The following is a 20,202-nucleotide window of genomic DNA, read 5'->3' on the forward strand; positions in this document are numbered from 1 at the left end:
GTCTATCCAATAAAGATTCTCTTATAAAGATTTCATGCCTAATCTAACAATAATGGAAAGAGTAACTTGTAGTAAGGGTAGCCACATCATTTCCGTAGTCTTTTGTATTTCTTGATTCATTGTAAGAATGGGACTACAATGTATCATTTCACTTTAATTTAAAAAATAATATTAAAGATAACTTTGAAAAACACAATAAAAAGAAAAAAAAGACTGAAAAATAAAGTAATGTTTAAAAGGAAGAGCTCTCGGGTTTGTAGGAGCAAATTTCAAAATTTTCGTTCAAGTTGTTCTAAAATTATGATCATGATTCTAAGGTCTTATATTCATATAAAAAGTGAGTTTTTTTAATGCATTAAAAAAAGTCATATTTATACCACAATTCACAAATAACAAATTAGGAAAGTTTAGTGATTTCACTTTCCTGAAATGCCATGTTGTTATAGTAAGAGCTTTCCTTGATCATGCATTGTCATTATGTTTATGTGTGCATACAACAATACTTAGTACGAGTGTGTAATAACCCTATATTATTATTATCTTTATAGGTGCAAGTAAGATAGAAGGTTGTAGACTCATTGAAGATGTTTGGATTATAGATCTCCAAACATTGTTAGGTCCTCTTCAGTTCAAGGATGCTACATTTATCTTTCTAGTCTATCACTTTAGACATAGCTAGTGGATGTTGTCCCTAGCATTTCTTTCCATATTTTTTATTCAAAGCTTTGTTTTAAGGACGTTTGGAAAACAATTCAGATATATTGATTTCTTCATTTAATTGCGTAATGGATTGTAGGTGTTTTGTTAGTTAGAGCTCATTAGAATATTATTCTATATAGTTATCATTGAAGTCTATGTATACTTAATTATGTTTTAAATGTTTTAAATTTTCTACAAAATTTAACTATATGATTGTGAAGAAAGCTAAAAAGAGGCTTGTTTGCGACCTCTAAGAGGTTAGACACCGGTTGCATTCGGATTCAAGAATCCAAATATGATAAACTTGGTATCAGAGCATGGGTTAAATTACCTAAGAACTAAAGCTCAAAACAACCACGTTAATTATTTTCTAATACATAGAGACTACGTGATGTTAATAATCTTCAATTCTTATACTCTTTATCATACCGTGTAGAGGTTTGACATTTTGTGTCATTCTAGCATCTAATTACCTTCTTGAGTATATGAGTAGAAAATGAACACAAGGAGAAACGCAGGCAAAAGATTCACAAAAGCAGCTGCTGGAGGCAACCAAGCACCTCCTCAAGCCCCAGCTGTTGGAGTGCAAATGATTGTCAACCCAGCTGCGTTGATGAATGGAGAAGTAAGAGATACGATAATCCAGATGGCCCAAGACATCACTACTCAAGCACAGGCTATCACAACCCAGGCCACTAGAGAGGGTGCGCCTAGGGAGAACCCACATGCTAGCACCATGTCTAGCAGACTGAATTATTTCACTAGAATGAATCCTCCAGTATACTAGTCTACTTCAGTCCATAACTAATGAGGATCCCCTAGAAGTTTGTGGATGAGGAGTACAAAATTCTCGATGTCATGGGTGTTAATGAAAAGGCAAAGGTTGAGTTAGCTGCATACCAGCTCAAGGATGTGGCTCAAGTATGTCACAAGAACTGTTGAGATGGCCGAGTTTGTCTACGGTACCAGATTAAGGTCCTATGGTCTTAAATGGTAGAGAGGAGCTGGAGAAGTCAGTTGATGTGGTCGCTGGTACCTTGAATGTCTTTTCTTTTTCGGTGTATGCATTGTGAGATTCAAGATCCACCTTGTATTTTTTGACTCATTTAGTAGCTAGTAAATTTAACTTGCTTCCTGAGATTTTGCATGAGCCTTTTCTAGTTAGTACTACCATAGTAGACAATATTAGGGTTGAAAGGGTATATATAGATTGCCCAATAATTGTTCTTGATAGTGTTACTTATGCGGACCTAATAGAATTAACCATGCTTTATTTTGATATAATTTTGGGTATGGATTGGATCAAAAAGTGCTATGCCACCACAGACTATCGGCACAGGGTAGTAAGGTTTCAGTTGCCAAATAAGTTAGAGTTGAAATGGGAAGGGCGTGGTTCAAATCAAACTAGCCAAATTGTTCCAATATTAAAGCCAACAAGATGTTATCTATAGGGTTTGGATCTGATGATAACCTTTCTCACGAAGAAGTTCCCATTGAAATTTTAGATCTCCAAGTGAAATTGTTAAGGAGCAAGGAGTGTTCCACCGTTAAGTTTTTATGGAGAAATTACCTTGTTGAGGGGGCAACATGGGAGACCGAGGTTGATATGAGATCCCTCTACCTTCAATGATTTAGTTCTTGAGGGTAAATATACTCTTTCTTAGTTTGATTTCGTTAATGGGACTCTAAATCTTATTGCATTAGGACCTTGTTGAGGGGGCAAATGGGAGGCCGAGGTTGATATGAGATCTCGTTACACTCAATTATTCAGTTCTTGAGGGTAGATATACTCTTCCATAGTCTGATTTCGTTAATGCGACTCTAAACCTTAGTGGATTAGGAGGATTTTATGTTCTAAGTCCATCACCATGTATCTTATACTTCCACTATATGAGTTAATATGAGTTCATGCTTGCATTCATGTTGTTGTTTTTGTATAGCGTAGACATGATTTTTGTGTTGCTCGAAGTGTGATCTGCATTAAGTTAAGTTTGATTGAGAAGGAAGTTCCTCAATCTCATATATAAAGCTTCAGATAAGCTTGAGTAATATGCATCATCCAGAATAAGTGTAAATCACAAATTCACAAAGAGTAAAGTTTCAAGTATGTTGTGTGTTTTCGAAATTACCATCTTTATTTTAAAATGATAAGTAGTATCATTTAGGGACGAATGTTCCTAAGAGGGGGGAGGGATAAAGTAACATTCTAGAAAATTATACCCATCTAGTGAAGAGCATATCAAGATTTAAAGAATAGGTTTTGGGGGTAAATAGGTATCCAATGCCCAATATTTCTATTAGAAAACATTGTCTTAAAGCATGTTAGCCAATTTTCTATGTACTAACAAGTTTGTCCAAGAAATGTAACTGAAACATATACCCAAAGCTAAAGACATATATTTTGTAGTATTTTCACATTAGGTGCGAGACATCCAATTGTAAAGCATAGGCACCATAGCACATGACCAATTAAAATGGGCATGTAGATTAAGCAGTGCCAAAGGACATAGTGATGATCCTTGAGACATTAAGTAAAAATTTCAAATGAACCCCCAAGAATATTTTGTTAGGGAAGTACACACTACAAGAAATGAGCACCATTACATGTGAAAGGACATGTGCATGAATTCGTTTAGGGTGGTTAGGGCAGTTAGGGACAGGCGCACATGTGGGGGGTCAAGCCATGTAGGGCGGAGCTTCCTAAAAAACTCTAAGCTCTAAATAACTTACCTAACTAGCTAAATAATCTATTACTAACCGAAATAAACTGACCAAGGGACCTGAAAACCTAAGACACAACCAGGTTACATTATTCTAGTAACTAACTCAAGAAACATCCTAGTACCGAACCTAGGATGGTCCAAAAGGGTTTGTTGTGGACCTAAAGACTTAGGGGTACTTTAGTAATTACCCTAGGTCACTTAATTAATTAAATTAACAACTTAATTAATTAATTGAGATAAGAAAATCGAAATCCTTACACTAGACAAGTAACTAACTAAGAAATATCCTAGTACCTAACCTATGATGGTCCAAAAGGTTGGTTATGGTCCTAAAAACTTAAGTGTACAGTAGTAATTACACTAGGTTACCTAATTAATTAAATTATTAATTTAATTAATTAATTTAACTAGTCAAAACCGCAAACACAATGAAATTTCCAGATTTTGGCTAAGTCAAGTGTTCTTCTAATTCTAGTCAATTTAGTAACTAAATAATTAATTAATTTGATTAAATTAATTATTGTAAAGTTGAATTATTCAACATCAGTTTCTAAGACCTAAAACCCACAATCATTCACTTAGAAACGGCACTCAAAGGCAGCAAGCAAAACGTAGAAAGACAAAAGTTCTCGTAGGAGATTTCAAAATATCCTTCAAGGGCTTCGTGCAAGTTGATCTCTGCAGATTCAATTCTACATAAGGTATGGGTTATGTCTCTTGGAATTCTTTCTCCAAGAGGCTTTTCAAACGTTTTGAATTCATTAATATCAAAACTAGGTTATTCCAATTGATATTGTTGAACGTCCATCTTCCAAGTTATCCTTGTTTTAGATTCTAATAAGTATGTAGATGTAAATCTCGAACATGTTGTTGGTATGTGGTGCTAATTGATCATTATGTATAGGTTTCTTGCTTTTTTGATAACTTATGAGGCCTATATATCTTATTCGTATGAGTTAAGTATTACTTACAAGAAATAAAGAATGAAGTAACGCTCACTTGTGTTTGAGAATATTAAGTTTCCTATAAGTCGTCTATGAAGTTTAGTTAATGTGAAATGTCGTCTGGTTTATGTTAAGGAAGTCAATATCATACATTCATGAAACTAATTGATTTGGTTAGTGGTAATATAATGAAAATTGTTTATGTAAAGTTTCGTCCATGCCAATACATTGGCTAACGATACATTATCCTAATAATTGAATGGAATTGGCTTTCTATGTTATTTACTAAATATGTAATAAAATTGGCCAATGACTAAGTAATACCAAATTAAGCTTGGCCAATGTAAATTATGATGTTTATTGTAATGCAAAAAGTTTGTTGCTCAACATGATAGATGATTATAATGTATTTATGAAGTAATTGGCGTGGCTAGTGATAATGTCATGAAAATTAGCTAGTGAAATTGTGATATATGCCAACAAATTGGCTTGAAAAACAATGTCCAATCATATTACTTCCAAATCATATAGATTCATACCAATCTCTACATCAATGAACATATAACATAGGGGTTCCAATCAACGAGACAGGTCCCAACATAACCTATCCACATGAACTTGTGAATGTAATAGCATTGCATAAGTAGTTATAACTGTCATAAAGAATCAAAGCTAGTAAACGAATCTACCACGTCAATTCAACTTCATATCATGGCCAAACTAAGCATTGAATTGTTCTTATAAGTTAGTCAAAGGTTAAAAGTTCAAGTGTTTAGTGGATGTTTGGCTTATGCCAATAAATTGGCCTACAACATTATTTCCAAATTATGTAATAGAATTGGTCAATGAATAAGCTATACCAAATTAAGAATGACCAATGTAATTCATTTAATTCATAACCAAAGGTATGCGGATCATTGGGCCAAGTCCCAACATACCCCTTCCAAATGAACTATAAATATAAGTAAGTACATTGAACAAAGTTTACAACGTTCAGAGTGGTACAAATCTACCAAATGATATTGGACAATATAAGGTGAGTAATAACAGAATTAAAAGTTTATGAATTATGAAAGTGACCAGAATGAGGTGTTAAAAGAAGTGAGACAAGTATCAACACACCTAGACAATTATGTTAAAGATACTCACATAAGAGGGTGTTAATAATCATGAGACAAGTCTCATTAGCACCAAGATGATAATGTAAGGCTAAGTTCACATTTCATCAACGTAAAGAAAGGGATGACCGGTTATCCAAAGAGTTAAGTAAACCTCATAACCAGAAGCAAGCTTCCATAGTATTCGAGTCAAACTCTAAGAGATAAGAATGTAAAGAAAATATGAGTTTAACACCAATAGACTAGCAATACGCTTGTTACAGCAATTTAAGTCTCATGAGACGGGTCTATTACCTAGGTGGACAAGTAGTCTCTTTATGCCTCCTAGTCTTTGAACTATGTTTCAAGCACATGAACTATCCAGTGGATTGCACCTAAGAGAGCTAGGTATGATGCAGTTTCACTTTGGCCTGTGATTCTACCTCTTTTTGGTATGGGGAAGAAACTGGATGTCATGTTTGTATCGCATAATATATGTCGATTATAGGTCAGGAAATTATCCGGTTCATTTCCATTGTGAACCCCTCTTTGCAGTGTGGGGAAGACACTGACTTGGTTGCACTTTAGCCGGTGAACCCCACTTTTTGGTGTTGGATAGACAATGGATTTCATGTTTTGTTCACATGATCTAGGTTCAGTTTTAACGGTGAACCATCCCTTTTCGGTGTGGGGCAGACACTAGATTTCATGTTAGTTCGCATGATCTTAATTTCAACGATTTCTTGAAGTAAGTAAGAAAAAAAGAAGAAGAAATGTAATTTCACAGTGAGCTTAGAAAGTAAGAGGTTAAGCATTTCAAATCATTTGTGGTTGATAAGAATTAACTTCTAACAAGTTATTGGCTAGTGACAAATCAATATATATTCTTCAATATCTTCACGTTATGCATTAATTAAATAATGGGGATAACAAAATAAAAATTGGATTATAATGAATTCTTATATTATGTCAATAAAGGGGAGTAAAACATAATGGCAAATCAATGCCCTACAATCCCCGTAATATGAAAATGATGAAATAAGTGGCCTATCAAATAAAGATTGTCTTATAAAAATTTTCATGCCTAATCTAACAAGTATGGAAAGAGTAACTTGTAGTAAGGGTAGCCACATCATTTCCATAGTCTTTTGTATTACTTGATTCATCGTAAGTATGGGACTAAAATGAATCATTTCACTTTAAACTAAAAAATAATATTAAAGATATCTTTGAAATACGCAATAAAAAGAAGAAAAGACTGAAAAATAAAGTAAAGTATAAAAGGAAGAGCTCTCGGATTTGTAGGAGAAAAGTTCAAAATTATCGTTCAAGTTGTTCTAAAATTATGATCATGATTCTAAGGTCTTATATTCATATAAAAAGTGAGTTGTTTTTTTTGAATGCATTAAGATACGTCATATTCATACAACAATTCACAAATAACGAATTGGGAGAGTCTAGTGATTTCACTTTCCTGAAATGCCATGTTGTTATACGAAGAGTTTTCCTTGATCATGCATTCTCCTTATGTTTATGTGTGCATACAACAATACTTAGTACAAGTATGTACTAACCTTATACTATTATTATCTTTATAGGTAGAGGTCAAGGAGAAGGTTGAAGACTCATCCTAGCTGCTTGGATTAGCGATTTCCAGAGTTTGGTAGGTCCTCTTGAGTTCAAGGATGCTACATTATCTTTCTAGCCTTGCACTTTAGACATAGCAAGTGGATGTTGTCCCTAGAATTTCATTGTAGATGTGTTATTAAGCATAGTATTAAGGACGTTTGGTAAACTATTATGATATATTGATTTCTTCATTGAATTGTTTAATCGGTTGTAGATGTTTGTTTTATTTGAGATCATTAGAATATTATTTGATATAGTAATCATTGAAGTCTATGTATACTTCATTATGTTTTAAAATCTTAAATTTTCCGCAAATTTAACTATATTATTGTGATGAAATCTAAGAAAGGGATTGTCTGCAACCACTGAGAGGTTAACGACTCCTGTTCCATTCAGATTCCAGAATCTGTGTGTGACAAAGACTCCCCATTCGTTAGGTCCTACCTACTGCAACAGATAGATAGCGTTCCATACCACCACATACCCTAAATAGTACATTCTTTTAGGAGACTTAGTTCATTTATTTTAAATAAGACACATCAAGACTTCCTTTTTGGAATGTCTACCTAGTGCAATGGATAAATAGTGTCCCATTCCACTACCTACCCTAAGTAGAAACACTCCACTAGAAGACATACCACAATCACTTCTTTTGTGGGAGTTACATTCACCAACATAGACCATGATAGCTAGATATGTGATCTAAATATTAACCCTTATAGGATGAGGGATCCTCACTTGCCTAGAATAATGTCATTCTCTTAGCTTTTACATGGCTTGCCCAATAGCTACATCTCTGCGGGCGCATAGTTGAGGGATAAGGAGATTGCTACTAAGTAACTCATTTTCTACTAACGAGGAGTACTCATCACAAGAGGTACATTAGAATACAATATCTCAACACACGAAGTATAACAACCACTTATTCATATCCTCTCGGTGCTAGGAATAACATCACACGGATTCTAAACATTATAAACTATAGGATAATAACTAGTGAACACAACATCTCAACTCACGAAGGACATTCATCCTCTAACCTATCTTGGAAAGCTCATGGGATGTAGTGGGGTTGCTAATTAACACATCATCTCAACTCAAGGAGAGAGTTCACCCCAAAACACCCCTTTAGGACTAAACTTAGCTTCATTCATTCGTTCAAGTGTGAGTGTGTGTGTACATGAGCGCACACCTCCCAAATAATCTTCATTTTGTTTATATTTAACTTCTATGCATGCTTATACCTTCATTAGTCACATCACACACTTTACATGCTTCACATAATCATATAAGTCACGTAGACATAATACTTATTATACTTCTCATAACACTCTTCATAAAGCAATTAACTAGTATAACTTCATTTAAACATGTACTCTATCCTACTTCACATAATAGCTTCATAAGGCAAATTTAACAAAGATTACATTATTATCCTATTAATTAACATAACTAGCCTTCAAGGACTCATTCACAATAAACAAGTAACATCACTTTCATACAATTCTAGTAAACACCGCCATCAAGATGGTGGACCATACCACTCAAGAGTATTTCGAAATTAAAGATAAACAACATAACCAACTTACCCTTTAATCCAAGATATCATCACATACAAATTGTACTCAATATTTCATTATTATAAATCTCTTTGGGTAGTAGCTAAACAACAATAATAACCATAACAAACCAAAGCTTGAAGATTACCAATTCATGCTCATTTAACCCATTTCCTAAGTAAACATTTGATGAAAATATTTAACATGCTTTATTTGAAGTTTTAACCTTAAAATCATCAACTTACATTAGAAACATAATTATTAATTCATTAGAAACGTTTTCATGCAACACCCATATTTAGAGTTGAAGATAGAAGAAACTAGGGTTGAAAACCCCTTTTGAAAATTCATTAGAAGGGACTCCTTGAATGGAAGAAAGTTCAAGGATCGATATCATACCTCACATTGAATAAATATCAATTATTTTTTATGGATAATACCACCAATAGACCTCCTAGAACTTCTTAAGTTCTAGCTTCCATGGTGACTTTAGTGAGTCTTCTAAGGGAGAGGGTTTTTGGGTTTTAGGAAGAGGAGTCTAAAATGAGGGTCATTAAAAACATGGGGTGAATTTATTAAACACCCCAAGCCAAGGGAGTCGCTTAACATATTTTGCAGGCCTCAAAGACGAGACCTAACCAACGGATCGTCTGTCCATCAATGGAGCATTTGTTGGGTCTCGTGGGTTAATACTTACCTCCATTTCAAGCCTGTCCAACCTACCTTGCAGTTCCAATCAAATGACCAAGATGACGGCCATATGGTGACCTACTGGATGTTGTTTGATCTCGTTGGTCGACACTGCCTAGATAGTTTTGGGGTCCAAGCCTTGGGCCCTTCACTAGGGCCCCTTGTGGGTCCTAGGTTGGGTCGTGACCAGATGTTAAACCCATAAACTAATTCATATAGGTCTTAGGAACATCCCACATCAATTTTGATTAAAACAAACATGTAAACTCACTCAAACATATCAAGACACATAAGAGCTATCTAATGCATATCATCCGAACGTTATGGATGTTCTTGGACGTTTGACCTCCAAAACTAACCAAACTTCACACATTGACAAAGAAAAATAATATAAATCATTTTAACTTCAAATTAACTCAATAAAAACTCATGAATCTCTAGTTCACCTTTGTTTGTTTTAGGGCGTTACATTCTACCCCACATAGAACAACATTTGTCCTTGAATGACACTAAAACCTTAAGAGCAACAAGAACTCACTTAGAATAACATAACACATTGAAATCATGATAAATAACACAAAATCAAAGAATCAACTAGAAAGGAGCACAATTTCACACTTTCATACACTTTTCTACACTAGCACTTTAGCAAAACTTTCACATTTCAATATCTCTTCTTATCCTTCACTTAAGGAGAAACTACCTTCTCCAGCATTAAACATGCTTATAAACAATACTTATATACACGTTGAAGCTTCAATCAAAGGCAAGAAAATTTTTCTCAAAATTAAAAATTTTTACAGTGAACATCACAACAACTTTATTAAGCATGCTTAAAATTAAAAATTTTCAGTCTTTGAGAAATTCATCAAGAAGTCATGATCATATGAAGTATAATACCTTATAAAATCATCTCATATCACATTCAAACCAATAATTATTGAAAATGCAATTCTCTCTAAAATTTGAACTCCTTTAAACTGACCTCAATATTTCACTATGTCACATGCTTAAAATTTTAATAATGCACCTCACAAGAAACCTTAACAAGATGTGATGACATTATGAGGGACAAGACCACACTAACTTACTCCAAAGAGTCTTTTTAAGTTTCACTAAGTGAAATATTAGAGTAACATCACATACTACCATTTAGTGATACTTGAGGATTCTCTTGGATTAAGTACATTACATTCCATTTTACTTAACATTCATTATGAAAGACTCTTGATCATTACCAAAATATTAAGGATTTGTCCTCAAACTTGAATACCAACAAAAAGGAAAGATGAGGATATGAACTACCTTTCTACTAAATTCATTCTCCCCCACTTCGGGTAAAGCCATCCTCAAGGTCTCATACTTCAAAGTACCACTATGCCTCTTACAGGGTAGGAACTCACATTACCCTTGACTCATGCACATCAAGACAACACATCAATGTTACAAGTTAAGTATGCCTCTTACAAGGTAGGAACTCACACTACCCTTGACTCATGCACATCTAGACAAGACATCAACCTTAAAAGGTAAGTATAACACTTTCCTTTTAGGATTCAAGCCTAAACAAACTCCCTTGAATGCCACCTCATTCAACTCATAGGCATTACTTAACTTAATTTGGTGGAACAACACACCCTTACTAGGCATTCATACCACACTTCCTCTTTAGTGTAAGCCTACACAAGAACCTCAACCAATCATAGTGGCAACTATTCAAACATTAAGCACAAAAGATAGTTTCCCTCTACTCCTACAAAATATCCACATTCTTTCGACATTCGTGAAATTTACTCGTTAAAACACTTCTACCATCCTTCAATATAATCACAAGAAAGCTCATTTGCTCTCAAGGGGACTTTATTCAATCATTATAATTCTTACAATTCTTAGAACTACATCACCATAATGTTTCTCATCACAACACTTCCAATCCCATAAATCACTTCTAGCCATAAATAGCATCACTTCACAATTTTAAACACATACCTTCATACCTACTCTTCTAGCCACAAATCCACCATAACATCAAAACTCACCTTTTCTCTCCCTCGAACATAGCAACATCTCCCCTTCCAAGCAATAACGCCTAGAAGACCACCGGTCAAGCAAAAATAAGAGAGAGTCCTTATGAAGTTAACTTGCATGGCACGATTCAAGGGTAATGAGGAAAGTGAAAGTCAATCGTCTTATAGCCTCTTGTACATGGATGTGTAGCGACTCATACCAATGACCAAGAAACTACTAGACGTGGCTTCTGAGACTTTTAGAACCTAAACTATTTGCCATATGCTTATGCTTTAATACCAAGTATGTCACAACCCAAAAATAACCCCTAGAAGTTAGGGAGAACACGTGTTTCGTGACTGAACGTACACGGCCCTTTGGGGTCTTGTACAAGCCCTTTAACTATCATTCATTATATAAGACATGAAAAGTAGTGTGGAATTAAAACTTTTCAAGTGATTTGATTCTAAAAGGAATTTTTATAAATAATATGAAAATCTCATCATTACAAACCAAAATTAAAGACACGACATAATTAACATAGGGACACGACCCTTTACATTTGAAAGAGATACATAATAAGTATTAATATAAGGAAACTAATATGATAGAAATTATGCCCTTGGATATTTTAGGACACACTTTATCTTGAGAGGAACTTTCCCAAGCTTTTCCTTCAAGACTTCATCCTTCCTTCCAATACCTGCACTTAGATAATATAGAAAAGTCTGGGGTTTGTACCAAACATTGTACAAAGTATGACATATGAAATTACATGAAAAAGGGAAATTTTAGTAAAATAATATTTCATGCAAATTAAGTAAAACATTCTATAATATAGGAGCAAAACATGATAAGGAACATCATGAAACAGTTAGACAAGGATTTCCATAGTTTTAACCAAAGGGCACCCTTTACAATAAACCCACAAAATGATACAGTGACTTAATTTGAACATTACAGTGAATTACAAGACTCCAAAGTAGTGAACTTCCAAAGTATGGCCAATGAGGAATAAGCATCATTTCCATCAGAATTTCCCTTTCTATGGTCATCCTAAGAATCACTGAGGTAAGAAATCTAGAAAGTACACCTATACCTCCTTCAATACACACCAAAGCGACCCTAAAGACTACCTCTCTTTTTGGCATTGTCACCTCGGGTGAACAATCAACCACTCAATGGCAATATAATAGATTAACACCCAACAACACGCCAAGAATTCCCTTTTGGAAAGACTACTTAGTGCAATGAGTATATAGAGTCTCATACCACCACCAACCCTATGTAGTACATTCTTTTAGAAGACTTGGCACTAAGACTCTATTTTTGGAAGGTCCTACCTACTGCATGTTATGCCTCGTATTTTTTTTTACGTAGTGCGCATCGTGATCTAGTAGACGTAAGTCAAGGGATTGAGATTTTATTTTAAGTTCCAAGTGATTAAAGAAGTATTAGGCAAGGATGTTATTTCCAAATGTGATATTAAGTATGTGTTGGCTAATGTAAGTGCCATTAACTTTAAGTAAGGAATTAATTAGTTGCTAATTTGGATTAATTTAATCTAGTGGGCCCCACCACTCAAAGCAAAAATTAAAAAGGGATCAGATTGTGAGCTGGCCTTAGTGGACAGGTGTAGAGGAGGGCTGCCTCCACTTCATACTATTAAATGAGGTGGAGAAATCCACTCCATGTTAAATAACGTGGTGAAATGCATTGCTGCATATCATCTTCTTCTTCACCACTTGTCTTAGGCTACCATGGAAATGGAGAAACCAACCCTGCAACTCTTGGCTAGCAGCTGCAAATAATTTGGTTAGTAATCTCCTTATTTGGTGTGTTAATTCTTTAGAAAACCTTTGTTAATTATCCATTAATTTTAAGAAGGGGGCGTGACCAGTAGCTTAGGATGTTTGTTTTAGTTATTGAATGTGCTGAGTATGAACGGAAACCATAATCGGATTATTAGTGGTGTCGTGTTGGTGCTTGGGCTGTTTTGATTAAAGCAAACTGCGGGAAAATTCTGTTTTGGTGTTGTAAATGTTAAATGTTATTATGAGTATATACTTCAAAGGATGAATATGATAAGTTAGATGTGTTGCGAATTATAAAACAAGTTATCGCTCGGTGTGTCGTTACTTCGCTGCTATGGTTGCCGAGACGGAACTGTTTTGGGGAGGGGCTGTTTAATATGATTCGTTGGGTTATATGTGTTATTGGTATTGCTGTGGATAATTTGGGTTGTTGTCGGATTAGGACGAAGTAAGGAAAATAGGGGAAGAGCTGCCGAATTTTAGTTAGATTATTAGCTAGCTTACAAGAAAGTAAAGCGCGATGTTTATCTAATTGCGGCACGATTGTTGCTTGTTATAGATTAATGGCTTGAGCAGTAAATATTGGACGTGCGGCTCGATTATACGGTATGTAACGCTGTCCCTTCTTTCTTTGTTTGGCATGACATTTAAAAATAAGCGAATAACGGACAGGTTTGATACTTACCTCTAGAGCGTCTAGGTGACGTATATTCTTGCTTCCACAATTATTCCTCTATATATCGGCTATTTCTAAGGCTATAATGATCTCTAATATCTATGGTAGTGCTTCTTAGAGTCATTGAGATTTTACGTTTCCATGTCGTATTAAAGGTTCATAATCTCTATAAAACATTAATCTTTGGTAATAATCCTTGCTGGTTCACGTTGGTTGTTCTATTGAGTTATAAGAAATGATTTTAATCGCATATGGTTGCTCATAATATTCTTCTCGTGCATAGAGTCATTTATCATTTCACCGAGTCCTGGGCCGGGTAATGTTCGTGCGGAGTTTCTTGCATATGTCACCGAGTTCCTCACTAGAGGGCCGGGTATGTATATTATATATATGATAGGTGATGAGGATGGTTATGATGATGATGATGACGGAGATGATGTGATGACTATTTTATCTAGCCCCTAGGGAAGCTGGGCACCTTATATGTTAAAGATATGCATGATTTTCACTTAAAAGGGTGCATCTATAGCGATATTTTGGTTCGACTTTGCATATTGGTATCCTGTCATCTTTACCTTATGTTTTACATACTCAGTACATTGTCCGTACTGACCCCCCTTTCCTCGGGGGGCTGCGTTTCATGCCCGCAGGTGTAGACGCACAGTTCGGTGATCCTCCCGCCTAGGATATCTACTCTGCTGATTGGGAGAGCTCCACTGTTTCGGAGCCCAGTCGTTTTGGTAAATAAATTTTGTGTAGTCTTTTGCTTGTCTATGGGTATGGCGGGGCCCTATCCCGTCGAGTTTCACTAATGTACTCTTAGAGGTCTGTGGACATTATGTGGGTTGTATATATATGTTTTGGATAATGGTATGGACATGGTTTGTTTGAGATGTCCGCTTGTACAGGGGCAGCCTTGTCGGCTGCGTACATCATTGTGTATTGTGTAGTGGCAGCCTTGTCAGCTTACGTATGTTATTATGCTTTGAATAGTGGCGGCCTTGTCGGCTCGCGTATGCTGTTATGGTGGAATGGTTATGACTCCTTATGAGACATGTCCTCTTTATATATATATGACGTTCGGGTTGGCTTGATTTGATTAAATTCCATATTGTCTTAGCTTTAGTTGATTATACTTAGCAAGTTTGTATGTGGGTGTCCAAAACGGGCACTAGTCACGGTCCATCGGGTTGGGTCGTGACAAAGAGTGGTATCAGAGCGGTTCTTCCTTGGAAGTGTCTACACACCGTGTCTAGTAGAGTCTTGTTTAATTGTGTGTTGTGCACCATATCTATAAACAGGAAGCTACAGGACATTTAGGGTATCATTCTTTCTTCTTATTCTAGATCGTGTGATAGGGCTATATTAACATGATAATCCCTCTAACGAATCTGTGTGTTTTCAGCTATGCCTCGAAAAAAAGCGACAGCTTCCCAGAAGGGAAAATCGGTAGCAGAAGGTACTAGTCAGACCCGTAGAGTTACTAGGGCCCGTGCCCAGTCTATGCCTGCTATTATGCTCTAGTCGGAGAGCTCTGCTACACCGCCACCACCAGAGGAGCTTAGAGCAGCAGCATCTCCAGTTCGGGGGATACCACCAGCCCCCAAAACCCCAACACCTGAACCTCCAGCTCCTCAGTCAGGGGAGGAGGATAGGGCCATGAGAGATGCGGTTCAATTGCTGACTAGATTAGTGGCAGATCAGGCTCGCAGGCATGGACTAGGAGTTGATCATGCGAACAAATCTGATAGCTTAAGGGCTCGTGACTTCTTAAGTTGTAATCCTCCAGAGTTCTTTGGGTCAAGGCCCCAGGATGATCCGCAAGAGTTTATTCGTCAGATGCAGCGTACATTGAGGATAATCAAGGCTTTGGAGACCGAGTCTGTTGAGTTGGCTACGTATGGTTTGCGGCATGTAGCTATTAATTGGTATGAGTCTTGGGAGTTATATAGGGGTGAGGGTGCTCCTCCAGCGGTATGAAATGAATTTGTGGAGGCTTTCGAGGGCCACTACCTGCCTCCATAGATGAAGCGAGCTAGAGTCGATAGATTCTTGCGTTTGAAGCAAAATGGCAGGAGCGTTCAAGAATATAGCCTCGAGTTTGATTCATTGGCTAGGCATGCGCCTACTATTGTGGCTGATATGGCAGACAGGGTACATCATTATGTGAGGGAATTTGATCGTTATCTTATTGACGGTTGTATGGCAGTGACTCTTCAGCGAGGTATGGACATTGCTCGGGTGCAGGCATATGCACAGGGGGTAGAGGATCGGCACCGGGGACGTCAGCCAGATAGAGATTATAACAGAGGCCTGCATAAGAGGACAAGATCAGCAGTTATCCTGACGAGTTTCGAAGCGGGCAGTCTCAGCAGCATGTTAGATTTTCTTCCCAGCCAGCACAGAGTGCACCCCCACGTTTCATGGGTAGGGGGTTCGATTGTATGGGATATTCGGAAGATGGTCAGAGCTCTAGGGTGCCAGGGTCACAGATGGGCAGGGGTTTGAGCCAGTCGAGGCCACCTTTGCCTCGGTGTTCTCGCTGTGGTTAGTCCCATCCTGGGGAATGTCGTTGGGCTACAAGTGTGTGTTTTTCTTGCGGCCGTCAGGGCCATACTATGAGGGAGTGTCACCTTAGAGGTAGTGCAGGTGGTATGGCACAGCCTACAGGATTCGTTGCTGGTTCATCTTCTTCTGTGGCTATGCGCCCTACAGGGCAGGGTATTCAGGCGCTAGCAAGCCGTGGTAGAGGACGTGGTGGAGCGTCCTGTTCTAGCGGTCCCTCGAACCGTATATATGCTTTGACTAATAGGCAAGATCAGGAGGCGTCACCTAATGTGATCACAGGTATATTATCACTATTCTCCCGAAGTTTGTATGCATTGATAGACCCAGGTTCAACCTTATCATATATATCTCCCTTTGTTGCTAGTAGGATCGGAATAGAGTCTGAGTTGATAGAACCATTTGAGGTAGCTACACCTGTAGGAGATTTTTTCATAGCTACGCGAGTATATAGGAATTGTTCAGTAGTTATATATAGTCGTCGTATCGTAGCAGATCTAATAGAGTTAAATATAATTGAGTTTGATATTATCATGGGCATGGATTGGTTGGCTGCTTTTTATGCTAATGTTGATTGCAGAGGAAAGATAGTTCGATTTCAATTTCCAGGGGAACCAATTATAGAGTGGAAGGGAAGTATAGTATTGCCGAAAGGTAAGTTCATTTCATACCTCAAGGCCGGGAAGATGGTTAGAAAAGGCTATATTTACCATCTGATTCGGGTGCATGACATAAAGGCAGAGGCACCGACTCTTCAATCAGTCCCGGTAGTTAATGAATTTCCTGATGTATTCCCCGAGAAACTTCCACGCCTTCCTTTAGAACGGGAGATAGAGTTTACTATAGATGTACTGCCAGATACCTAGCCTATATCAATACCTCCTTATAGAATGGCACCCGCTGAGTTGAATGATTTGAAAGAGAAATTGAGGGATTTTCTAGAAAAGGGCTTCATCAGGCCTAGTACGTCACCTTGGGGAGCACCGGTACTGTTTGTGAGGAAGAAGGATGGGTCGTTGTGGATGTGCATTGATTATAGGCAGTTGAACAAAGTAACAATAAAGAACAGGTATCCCCTCCCAAGGATTGACAATCTATTTGACAAGTTGCAAGTGCAAAGTGTTTTTCAAAGATAGACTTGTGGTCAGGTTATCATCAGGTGCGGATAAGGGAGGCAGATATTCCAAAGACGACATTCCGACCCGATATGGGCATTATGAGTTTAGAGTGCTGTCTTTTGGGCTGACTAATACTCTAGCGGTATTCATTGATTTAATGAATCGAGTATTTAAACCATTCCTTGATATGTTTGTTATTGTATTTATAGACGATATTCTGGTCTATTCACGTTCAGAAGAGGAGCATGCAGACAATTTAAGGATGGTACTTAGGGTGCTTCAGCACCAGATGTTGTATGCTAAATTTTCTAAGTGCGAGTTCTGGTTGACTTCAGTGGCATTCTTGGGGCATATTATTGGAGCTGATGGTATTCGGGTAGACACGCAGATGATTGAGGCGATAAAGACTTGGCCCAGACCTACGACACCTACTGAGGTACGAAGCTTTCTAGGGTTAGCAGGATATTACAGGAGATTCATAGAAAAGTTTGCCTCAATTTCAACGCCTTTGACAAGGCTAACTCAAAAGGCAGCCATGTACCAGTGGACTGATGCTTATGAGCGAAGCTTCCAGTTATTGAAAGACAAATTGACTACAGCTCCAGTCCTAACACTTCCGGAGGGACAAGACGGCTATGTTATTTATTGTGATGCTTCGGGTGTTGGGCTAGGATGTGTATTGATGCAGCATGGCAAAGTTATAGCCTATGCCTCCCGACAGCTTAGGAAGCATGAAAAGAACTAACCTACTCACGATCTAGAGTTAGCAGTCGTGGTTCACGCCTTGAAGATATGGAGTTATTATTTATATGGTGTCCATGTGGACATCTATACAGATCATAAGAGTCTCCAATATATCTTTAAATAGAAGGAGCTGAACTTACGACAGAGGCGGTGGTTAGAGTTGCTAAAGGATTATGATGTTGATATTTTATATCATCCAGGGAAAGCAAATGTTGTAGCAGATGCTCTTAGCCGTAAATCGATGGGTAGCTTGACAGCTGTACAACCAGAAAGGAGGGATATGGTTCGGGAGATTCAGCGGCTATCCAGCCTTGGAGTCCGTCTAGCTAATTCAGAAGATAGTGGAGTTTCTATTCGAGAGGTTGCTGAGTCCTCAATCATAGATAAGGTAAAGAGACACCAATACAAGGACCCTATTCTGGCACAGTATAGAGATACAACTCTTCAAAAGGAAAAGACCCCATTTAAGGTTACACCTGATGGAGTGTTACGATATGAAGCCAGATTGTGTGTACCCGATACTGCGGGGCTATGACGATAGGTTATGGGAGAGGCACACTCTACCCGTTATTCTATTCACCCAGGGTCAACGAAAATGTATCATGACCTCAGATGCTTATATTGGTGGGATGGCATGAAAAAGGACATTGCGGAGTTTGTTGCTCAGTGCCCGAATTGTCAACAAGTCAAGATCGAACATCAAAAGCCTGGTGGATTATTACAGGAGATAGAGATCCCGACTTGGAAATGGGAGATGATTAATATGGACTTCATTACAGGCTTACCTCGCACTCAACGGAAGTATGACTCTATATGGGTTATTGTAGATAGGCTGACGAAATCAGCCCATTTTCTTTCAGTCAGGACTACTTATTCGGCTGAAGATTATGCGAGGTTATATGTCAGGGAGATAGTGAGACTTCATGGGGTTCCCATGTCCATTATATCAGACAAAGGAGCTCAATTTACAGCCAACTTTTGGAGATCGTTTCAGAAGGGATAGGGGACACAAGTGAACCTTAGCACAACATTTCACCCTCAGACGGATGGGCAGGCTGAGCTTACTATTCAGACACTAGAAGATATGTTGCGGGCCTGTATTATTGACTTCAAAGGTAGCTGGGATGACCACTTGTCGCTCATTGAGTTTGCCTATAATAATAGCTACCATTCTAGTATCCAGATAGCACCGTACGAGGCCTTATATGGAAGGAAGTGCAGATCACCTATTGGTTGGTTTGATGTTTGCGAGACTAAGTTAATAGGCCCAGATGTGATTCAGCAAGCGGTTGACAAGGTGAAGCTTATTCAAAAAAGATTATTAGCAGCCCAGAGTCGATAGAAGTCATATGCAGATAATCAGCGTCGAGATTTAGAGTTTCAGATTGGTGACTGGTTATTCCTGAAGGTATCACCCATGAGTAGTGTGATGAGATTCGGCAGGAAGGGGAAGCTATCCGAGATACATTGGGCCATATCAGATTGTTCGTAGGATAGGCAAGGTTTCCTATGAGTTGGATCTACCATCTTATTTGGAGGTGGTACATCAAGTCTTCCATGTATCGATGCTATGTAAATGTATTGGTGATCCTTCTAGAGTATTCCCCGTAGATGATATTAAGGTAACAGAGGAGTTTTCATATGAGGAGAAACCCGTGGCTATACTTGATCGTCAGGTTAGAAGGTTACGTACTAAGGATGTTTCTTCCGTCAAGGTGTTGTGGCAAAATAACAATAGGGAGGAGATGACTTGGGAAGCGGAAGAGGAAATGAAGAATAAGTATCCTTACTCGTTCCCCGTACTTGCAGGTAATTCTATTCCTAGCTTGACTATACTGATAGATAATGAGATTATGTAGCTGTGAGGCATCTGTAATTTACGGAATGCAGGTTGATAGGTATAACACTTAGAGAGACCTCGCTGGAATTTGTTTTTG

The 20,202-nt window shown here is 37.6% G+C and overlaps 1 protein-coding gene across 1 annotated transcript; it reads left to right on the plus strand.

The window, feature by feature from the left end:
* Nucleotides 1-1,557: 1,557 nt before the first annotated feature.
* On the plus strand, nt 1,558-19,268 carry LOC138338716 (uncharacterized). Its single transcript, XM_069289798.1, has 7 exons — nt 1,558-1,620; nt 15,363-15,509; nt 15,678-15,812; nt 15,903-16,244; nt 16,984-17,057; nt 17,552-18,213; nt 19,045-19,268. The coding sequence occupies exons 1-7, from the start codon at nt 1,558-1,560 to the stop codon at nt 19,266-19,268; spliced, it is 1,647 nt and encodes a 548-aa protein (XP_069145899.1).
* The last annotated feature ends 934 nt before the right edge of the window (nt 19,269-20,202 follow it).

This window comes from Solanum lycopersicum, chromosome 10 (genome assembly GCF_036512215.1).
Source record: "Solanum lycopersicum chromosome 10, SLM_r2.1".
Lineage (NCBI taxonomy): Eukaryota > Viridiplantae > Streptophyta > Magnoliopsida > Solanales > Solanaceae > Solanum > Solanum lycopersicum.